The sequence below is a fragment of the Penaeus monodon genome, chromosome 39 (assembly GCF_015228065.2).
Source record: "Penaeus monodon isolate SGIC_2016 chromosome 39, NSTDA_Pmon_1, whole genome shotgun sequence".
NCBI classification, from domain to species: Eukaryota; Metazoa; Arthropoda; class Malacostraca; order Decapoda; family Penaeidae; genus Penaeus; species Penaeus monodon.
The window spans coordinates 24,504,957-24,514,956 of NC_051424.1; the positions used below are offsets into that span (position 1 = coordinate 24,504,957).

The 10,000-nt window shown below is 36.4% G+C and overlaps 2 protein-coding genes across 4 annotated transcripts in view; one reads left to right on the forward strand and one right to left on the reverse strand.

Moving 5' to 3' along the window:
* LOC119597596 (extensin-2-like) overlaps positions 1–3,175 on the forward strand; it is a 6,984-nt gene extending 3,809 nt beyond the window's left edge. For 2 of the 3 annotated variants that reach the window (XM_037947182.1, XM_037947183.1), the window contains exon 2: positions 1,705–3,175. In XM_037947182.1, coding sequence (XP_037803110.1) covers positions 1,718–2,803 — 1,086 coding nt within the window. In that variant the 5' untranslated portion in view covers positions 1,705–1,717 and the 3' untranslated portion in view covers positions 2,804–3,175. Of the gene's footprint in view, positions 1–991; positions 1,504–1,704 lie in introns of those variants that run through there. The other variant, XM_037947184.1, reaches the window with a different exon arrangement.
* Positions 3,176–4,277: 1,102 nt separating this feature from the next.
* LOC119597512 (serine/threonine-protein kinase ATG1-like) overlaps positions 4,278–10,000 on the reverse strand; it is a 23,509-nt gene continuing 17,786 nt past the window's right edge. The window contains exons 8-11 of the mRNA XM_037947091.1: positions 9,779–9,905; positions 9,009–9,057; positions 8,212–8,391; positions 4,278–6,846 (exon numbers count right to left, since the gene is read on the reverse strand). Coding sequence (XP_037803019.1) covers positions 5,394–6,846; positions 8,212–8,391; positions 9,009–9,057; positions 9,779–9,905 — 1,809 coding nt within the window. The 3' untranslated portion in view covers positions 4,278–5,393. The remainder of the gene's footprint in view (positions 6,847–8,211; positions 8,392–9,008; positions 9,058–9,778; positions 9,906–10,000) is intronic.

Genomic DNA, 10,000 nt, shown 5'->3' on the forward strand with positions numbered 1-10,000 from the left:
TATTATCATTATTAATATGATTTTCGTTATTATTATTATTATTATTATTATTATTATTATCATTATTATTATTATTATTATTATTATTATTATTATATTATTATTATTCTTATTATTATTATCATTATTATTATAATTATTATTATTGTTATTATTATTATTATTATCATTATTATTATTATTGTCATTATTATTATTATTGTTGTTGTTGTCATCATCATGATTATTATCTTTATTACTATCATTATCATTATTATCATTATTATTATGATCATAATTACTATTATTGTTATTATCATTTTTAATATTATTATCGTCATTATTGTTAGTGTTGTTGTTATTGGCAGTAGTATCATTATTAGTATCATTATAATAATATTATCATTTTCATTGTGATTTTATCATTACCATTATCTTTTATCCATATCTAATCATTATCATTATTATATTCATTATTATGAATATGATTATGATCATCATTTTGCTGTTTTTTTCATCATTACCAGTATCATCGTTTTTTATCATTTTTTTCATCAAAATTATTAATATTGTCACTATTGTTGCGGTTGCTACCACTGTGATTACTTTTGATTGTGATTATCTTTATTATTGCTGTTATTACTATTATCACTGCTATTATTAATGACTTTGCTCTGTTTATTACTATTTTCATGTTAGGGTTGTTTTCAATATCAACATTGATGTTGATGTTGATGTTAGAGTTATCGGTGCCAATGATTAGCATTTTTCTGTACCGGTGATATGATAAAAATGCATTTCTATATAACATTACAGTTAAAGCTAGTTATTGCTACTTTTGCACATTTCATTATCACCGTCTTTATTTGGTATTACAAGTGAAATATTTACATATTTATGATATTATGAATTTATCTATCTATATTTTTAGTTATATATTTGAGCATGATTTATATACATTATTTATTAATGTTTATATACGCACCTATGCATACCTTCAAATCTTATCCGTGTTAGGTTTTTTTTTTTATCATAATGCTACCGCTATTATCATCAGCATTATATACATTCGTCTGGTGCAATGTATCCCTCAATATCGAAAGCTGAAAAACAAGAAATTTCAACTTAATCATAACTACAAGTCTCCGTGATGAAAATATTGCTCGATGATGCATTATGGTTATTGGCCGGGGAACTGATATCATTCTGATCTCATGCAATTTATTTATATCAGTATTTTAGAAATGTTAGAGAGAAAACGCTGAAAACATTTAATGAATATCGAAACAAATAGAGAAAAACTGCATCCTCTTAGCTTTATGGTGAATTCACTTGAGCAGCTAAGACTTTGTTGTTTACATCGGCCTTTCATCATTTAATTCTCATAACATCGTTTCATCGTTATATAATAGACATTAGTGTTACTGCTGTGCTTTTGGATTTTAATATTTCTATCATTATCATTTGTATCTCCGAGCGGCTCCAAGGGCGTCTCGTCAACAGGGGATATTGTACTGTGATTAGGTAAATTAAGATTGCTGTTTTTGGAGAGTTTATTAGCCGAAAAATATGTAACAAGAAAAATCCGCTGGGGGTCGTAGATGAGTCACAGGCTTAAGTGGTTGCGGGTGAAAAAGATTGAGAGCCACTGATCTATGCGATGGCTATGCTTTCTCCTTCCATAGTCTCTGTGAAACACAAATTTCAACTCATTTCGTCTTGCAGATTTCCTCCCGAAATGCCTTACTACAGCGACGAGGACGAGGACCTTCAGGTCGACATGAGCCAGTTCGAGTTGCGGCCGCGACCTGGAGGACCTTTGTTCTACTACGAGGAGGACGCCGCCGCCCCGCCGTCGTCGCCGCCGGACGACCGCCCCCCGGCCATCCGCGCAGGCAAGCGGGGGCCGCTGCCTCAGCGCTGGTCGCCGCCGCCCGGAGCCAGGCAGGTGAGGCCCGTCCGGTCGCAGCGGGCTGCCTCTCCCGCCCGCCTGCGTTCCCCGTCGCCCGCTCGCCGACGCTCCCCTTCCCCTGCTTACCGTCGATCTCCTCCTGTCGATCGACGTTATCCATCTGCTTATCATCGTTCTCCATCTCCCGCGTATCGTCGCTCTCCGTCTCCCTCCTATCGCCGTTCCAATTACCATCGCTCTCCCTCTCCGGGTTATCGTCGTTCTCCATCCCCTGCGCATCATCGTTCTCCATCTCCTGGTTATCGCCGCTCGCTTTCTCCTGCCTACCCTCACCAGTCTCCACCACCTCATTACAGCCGCTCTCCCTCGCCCACTTACAGGAGGACGCCAGTCGAGAGCACAGCAAGGAGTCCCAGAAGGGATCCTGCCAACAGATCTCCTTCCCCCTCAAGGCATGCTCGCTCTCCTGCCCCGCGCCCACTGCAATCTCCCAACCACAGAGACCATCTCAACGGGCCGTTCATAGGTCTTCCACTTGCTCGAATGAAAATCACGAACGGCCATCAGTCCCGCAGTGAGATGCAGAATCACAGAGAGAGAATTCCCAACACCAGGGAACCTCCTCGACAGGCCAGCAGACGAGCTCTCCAAAGAGATGTAGATACCAGCAGTGACGACGCCACGTTAAGGCAGCGAAGGCCCCCTCCATCCCACAGGAGATCGAAGCCCCAGAGTTCGCAGTACCCTTCGAATCAGCAAAAGCCCAATAAGTCCCTCTTGCCAACGAGACTGGAGCCAACGGCAGAAAGGCAAGCTCGAAAGCCTACCCGCTCAAGGGGTCGTTCGGGGTACTCGCCGGCGCCCGATTATGACTTTTCAACGGTGCCTCATGTGCCAGAACCTGACTACTGAGAGATTTTGATCGGGCGACTATTCGATTTTATGCAATTGGATTTTGACAGAAATAAATACAATGTATTTAGGAAAATATTTTCCTTTCGTATTCATCATTGTACATGCAGCAATTCATTATTAACGTTCAGCCTAAAAGATTAGTGAAATACACTTTTCTTGAAGAACTATGGTCATGAATTGGCTATGGTATGAATGAATAATTGCCATTATAAACAATAATTATTTCATATATTGAACAATACTGCTTACTGAATTAAGTGTTGATATTTTGCCATTCTATAAACTATATATTTTAAATTACGTGCTGTCTTTTATAACTGTGAATATTTAGTGTTTTTCACTTGCTGAAGAAATAAAATATCAACCTTATATTGCATTTGTGTTTAGATCCTTTAACAGTAAATAAAGTTAAAACTTTTCATTGTAAAATGTCCTTAAAGGATGTAACACATATAAGCTCAGTGTATTATATGGCACCCTTCTTTTTACTGCTTGGTGATGGTTGTAATGTATGTTTAAAATATTAATGTCTTAGTTTTATTATGATTTGAAATATCATACAGTATGTTACTGATTTTTCTGTTCAGTCTATAGTTATCTAGTCATATGAACGAATATATAATGTATTCTATCCTACATATATACTGTACATAACCAAACCTGTTTCTGTTTTTTATGTATCACTTCTTTATCAGCCAAACCCATGGATTTTTTTCAATAAATAATATTTGAAAATTGTTTATGCATAAAAAATATGCCATTGCCTAACCTTTCTCAAGAAAAGAAAATATATTAGTAAACTATAAAAAGGAAAAGAAATATATATATATATATATATATATATATATATATATATATATATATATATATAATATATATATATATATATATTTTGTGTGTGTCTTTTATAACACACACACACACACACACACACACACACACACACACACACAACACACACACACACACACACACACACACACACACACACACACACACACACACACACACTATATATATATATATATATATATATATATATATATATATAATCTATATATTGTATATATATATATATATCATATATATATTAATCATATATATATATATATAGTAATATATATATATATATATATATATATATATAATATATAATAGATATATATATATAGATATATATATATATATATATTATACATATATATATATAATATATATAGATAATTTTATATATATATATTATATATATAAATTTCATATACATATATATAATATATAACATACTATATATATTATATATATATATATATATATATAAAAAATATTCTAATAATATAATTATATATAATATATATATATATTATAAAATATATATACATTTTTTTACATACTTCACCTCTTTCACCTTATAAACAGATTTTTTTTTATATGAATGTGTAACTTATATACAAAATTGGAGAATAAAACACACTTATAAGAACTCATCTTATTTGTGATAAAGCCATACAAGTATTTGGGAATTAAACTTATAAATAAAAGTAAAGGTAAACAGATAAAAATATATAGAATTGTGAGAGAACTTTACAAGCTATAGCACCTGTGTGATTCTTCCTGTTAACGAGTGCAAATCAGGAAGCTAAAACTGCTGTAAATTCTCTACAGATTTCTTGTCAAATTAAAAAAAAAGAAAATTATTAAACACAAATTCTGTTGCTATGCCAAAAGGGAATACAGTTAGGTATCAGCTAATATAATAGGTATTTAATGCATTTCATTTAACAGAATAGCACACCAACAACACAGGAATGTTTTCACGTGGAAATGTTATTGCAGTTTTCAGTCTTAATTGCTGCTTCTTCTGGAGTTACAATGTCTCCAACAATGCCTCCAGCATGGATGACTGCAGAGCTCAGCTGGAGGAGCCCATACGAACACAAGTTGTGGTAATATTGAAGCCTCTCATCTGCCATGATTAGTAAACAACCTAGGCTGAATCAATGGCTATTGTATTCCTTATTTGTAATAAGAAAAAAAGAGGTGTTTACATCTCATGGCTTGTAATACATGACTATCCGACAGTTATCCAACACTTGTATACATATAAGGATACCCCAAAGATTGGGAACAAAAAAAAGAAAATAAGGAAAAGAGAGAAAAGGAGAATAGGATAAGGTATGTGGTCTGAATAACTCATCTTTTTCAACAGTCAGTTATGACGCATATTGTCTCTTCTTTCATTCATATATTCACCAAGGAATAATACACTTCAGAGACCAGCTCCAGAAGCCAACAAGCAGAGAACTAATCCCTGATGTGGCTCTTGTTTGCAGAAGTCTCAGTTACTTAGAAATATGACTATGATTTAGGGCTAGTCAAATGGTCTAGTCCTTGTTATATATTTGGTTACTTGGCAGCTGACAATCTAACTGTTTAGGGATTACCTTGATGCTCAAATAGCAGTATTAATCAGGTTCTTCATTATCTGTGATTACCAACCCTCACATCCTGCATAAGTTATGACTAGAACATATTAGCATCATTGTATATTAAGTACACATGGAGGGGATGTTATAGTTTGTAGGTGTCATCAAATACGCACATCCCGATGCTTGGGCAGCCTGAAACTCATATGTAAGGAATTGCCTCTCATAAATGGGGCAAGGGCTGTTCTGTCAAGGTTACTGCGTCGTGGAAGTGTCAGATCTCCACGTAGCACATCCTCTGCCTCATCCTCAAGCACACAATCATTGTCTAGTGTCTCGTGTGCAAGGTCCAGCCTAGACAAAGTAAGGTTTGTCCTTGAGCCACGGAGGTCTGATCTTGATGCCCGGAGGTCACTTCTTGAAGCTCGTAAATCTGATTTGGAAGCTCGTAAGTCTGACTTTGAGGCCCGTAAATCTGACCTTGAGGCCCGCAGGTCTGATTTGGATGCACGAAGGTCCTGCCTTGATGCCCTTAAATCTGCTTTGGATGCCCTTAAATCTGACTTGGAAGCCCTCATCTCTGCCTTTGATGATCTGAGATCTGACTTGGAGGCCCTTAGATCTGATTTTGATGCCCTGAGATCACACTTTGATGCCCTCAGTTCAGATTTGGAAACATGAAGGTCGGTACGTGATCCTCGGAGATCAGCTTTGGATCCCCTAAGGTCAGCTTTGGATCCTCTGAGTTCAGAAGACTTTGAAACCTTTTTCACAGTCAGCTGTGTAATGGCTCGTGATACAGAACCAGTGCATAACTTTTCCCAAGGTTTGGCCACAGAGCACAGGGTAGCATGGTCAAAATGCGTGAGAGAAGGCCTCCGACCTCCAAGGTCTGAATAGTCATCCCAGGACACAACACTGGCTGCATCCCCTCCGTCATAGGAATCGGAGTGACACAATCTGGGGTTTTCCACCCTGGAATCCTCACAGTCATGGCAGGACACACCACTGTCTACATCAGAATCACGGGTGACAATCCCTTCTTCTGGCAAAGGTCGTGTTGTTTCTGCCAAAGGCCTGACTATTTCATGTAGGTGTTGGGTTGCCTCATGGAGGTAGCGAGGATCATCAATAACAAGTGATGCCCTTCTTGTTGCACGGATGGGGTGGGGGTGGTGTAGTGAACGTAATGTGTCTTCCATATCTACACTCAGCCGATGACCCTTGCGTCCCTGCTTCCTCCCAAGGGTAGCTGAGGCACCAATCTGTATCTGCTTCCGGATCTGCTTCTGGTTCTGCTGTATCTGTTGTTGCTGCTGCTGTTCTTCTGGGATGGTACAATGGCACAGCGGAGGCACAACCAGTGAGCTGTATCCTTCTGTGAAAGTGGGACTGCTGCTTGAGTCACTAGAGTAAGCCGAGTCAGCATGGTCAGCTTCAGCCAAGGGGTACAAGTGATCGTTTGAGGTGTAGTTATCTTCATATCCATTGTGGAAGTCTGTTGGCTCTTCAGTGTCTTCTTCGGTGTATGGTTCAGTCAGAATAGATGAATGAACTGGAGTCAAAGGTGCAGTCATCCATGCGTGGTTAAGACAATCATCAACTGTAAGTCTGTCACTGTAAGAAAAGACAATTTTTATTAGTTTCAGCTCTGTTCAATAGAACCCAATATGAATTAGTACAAAACATATTACTATAAAATGCATTTTGTTCTTGGAATGGATAAAACTTATAAGCACATTAGGAAAATATAACTCAAGACAGCTAATTCTTGCCAGTTATGTCCTGATCTCCAAACATGACTAAAAATGGCACTAGCACTTCAAGTCAAAAAAGTTACAGCCATTATAGCAAACTAAAACCATGACTTGACACACATAACACACTGAATTTTGCATTATTTGCATTAAGGCAGTTAACAAAATAATTTTCCTTCAATCAGTTAATTACTAATTTGGGATTTTTCCAAAATTTGTAAGATATGCAAGTCATTTTAGCAAATAATTCAAAACTGTAGTGTAATTAAAAGCTTAGCCTGAAACAGCTAAGAAATTTGACGAACCTAACAATATAAGTAACTTCTAAATCTAATTTTCTTTTAGCCCAACATGCAACATATATCCAAATCATAAGCAACATCATAGCTTGTAACAAAACAGTAACTAATAAACTGTAACAAAGTATATATACTACTGTATATACTAATACATATGCTAAATATTACTAAGATTCTATTTCAAAGAACAATAATGATCAGAAATTTACTCCAACTTTGCAAAGACATTTATTAACTGCCAGTATTTTATTTATTTATTTATTCAATTTTCTTCTTTCAAGTTAAGCAAATGATCAATCAAAATTCAGTGGAAAATCATATAACAAACATCAACTATATGAATAAATGAAATATAAATATCTATTAAACATGTACTATTAACATCTATTTATCATGCAGTGATAATTTATTCTAATATTTTTTAGCCTATATGAACATTAACTCACAAAGTTCAGCATACAGGAATGAAGATGATATATACATATTTTCCTTGTTATGAATTTTAATTTAAGTAAATCAATTAATCTAAACTCATTATAAACAAAAGATATTCTTCACCTTTTTAAATTCTAGTATAACACAGGTCTAATTCCAGTTTTCTATTCAATTTCCTATAGACTCCACAAAGAAAAAGTATAAAAGCTTAAAATTGCTTATTTCTTCATGGCCACCATTGTTCTTATTGTACAGAAAATTATCATAGCAAGAGATTTATCAAAGTTTTGGTAAAACAAGTAATTAATAATGAGAATGAAAATAAAAAAATATATTATCATAAAAGAGAACAGAAATTTGAAAAGAAAAAGAAGATGGTAAAAAAAAAAATAGATATCATTATTATTAATTAAATAAACAAAAAAAAAAATAAGATGAAGAACAAGTGAAAAGAGGAAACATGGGTTAAACGGTAAAAGAACAAAACCCACCTCGGTTTTTTGACAAGAAGGCCACAGATGAAGTCTTTGGCTTGTTCGGAGACGTCAGCAAACAGGTCCTCCGGGAAGTCAAACTCTGCCTGGGTGATGTTGACAAAGGTCTCCTGGTCAGTGTCTCCTCCAAAGGGCGTGCAGCCACTCAGAAAAACGTAGGTTAGCACTCCAATTGCCCTGAAAGAAGGAGGTGAGAATGAGTAGGAGGTATTATCATATGTCATTGGGTGTTTTCTGTTTAGCTTCTTCTTTTTGGGAGGGTTTTCCTTCTCTTCCATATCTATTATTTGTGCGTGTGTGTGTTTTCTGTTTTTTTTTTTTTCTGGGTGTATCTAAAATCCAGCACTTTTTTTTCTTCCTTTTTTCTTGATTTCAGTTTTTTTTCTTCCATCCATCAAAAAATAGTCAACATTTACTTCTTTAGAACCTATATCTAGTGACTCTATACAGATTCTGTTACTGCTTCTCACCTCACTGCCTTTATGGGATTTTATTGTACACAAATACCCTAGCTGCTTCTAAACAACCCATTTCCAAAATGGAAATCTAACACTTCATAACATTTAGTAAGGGCTAACAAAGAATAATAAAACTACTGCTTATTTTCAAATTCATCCAAATTGAAATACAGTACAAATTATTCCTTCCTTTGAACAATTATAATCATCCACAATGGTAAGCAAAAAGGATTATATTCAATCTTCAGTAAAAAAAAATATATAGTTACAACAGAATTTATGTTATCAACATTAACTATAACCAAAACAAACTGGAATTAGAAACTCTTTACTTACCACATGTCTGTTGAAAGACTAATGGGTTCAAAGTTGATCACTTCTGGAGCTGAAATGACAAGAAAATATGTAAGTATATAAGTATAAGTATATAAGAAACATAACAAAACTGAAAGAGTGACATGCAGATTCTATATTATGACTATATCTTTCTTGCAAAATACAATGTATTTTATACATTAACAAAAGAGTATAAAGGAAAAAGTATAAATCTACAAAAGGAAATCAACTCTACCAGATCACCCCCTTTCCAATTATTCCTCTGTCTCTCCCTCTCTCTTGGCCTCTTTCCCTTCTTCAAGCAGAGGGAGAACTTCCTCTCCCATCTTCTTCCTTTGTAAATTCTCACACCCTCTCCCTTTCTCTTCTCACTAATCTCTTCTCATCTCTCTCTCTCACTCTCCTTCTCCCTCCTCCCTTCACTTTCCTGCTTTCCTACTCTCCTCTTTTCAACCCTTCTTCCCTTCCCCTCCTCCTCCTTCACCCTCTCCCTCTCCTTCATCCTCCTTTTTCTGGCCTCTCTTTTCCCTCCTTCCCTATCTCTTTCCCTCTCTCTCTCTCTCACCTTTCCCCTCTCCCGCTGCCTTTCCTTCACTTTAAACTCTCCCTCCCTCCTTTTCCTCCTCTCTCCCTCCCCCCTTAAACACTCCCCTTTCCTCCAACCCATCACCCTTCCCCTCCCACACCTTCCATTCTCTTTTCTCCCTTACCTTCTATCCCCGACCTCCCTTTCCCTCGCCCCCCCACACACAGCCAGTCCCACCACCTACCAACATAGTCAGGAGTGCCCATGATCTGTGTGATTTCCGCCCCGTGAAAGATGACGCGTGACAGCCCGAAGTCGACCAGCTTGACACCTGCGTCGGGTGTGTCTCCCATCATCACTAGGTTCTGGGGCTGCAATGGAAAAAGGGGCGGTGGAATTGGTGGTGATACAGGAGAAAGAAATGTGAGGGTGGGAATGAGTTATATGAGTGGTGGGTGGTGAAACA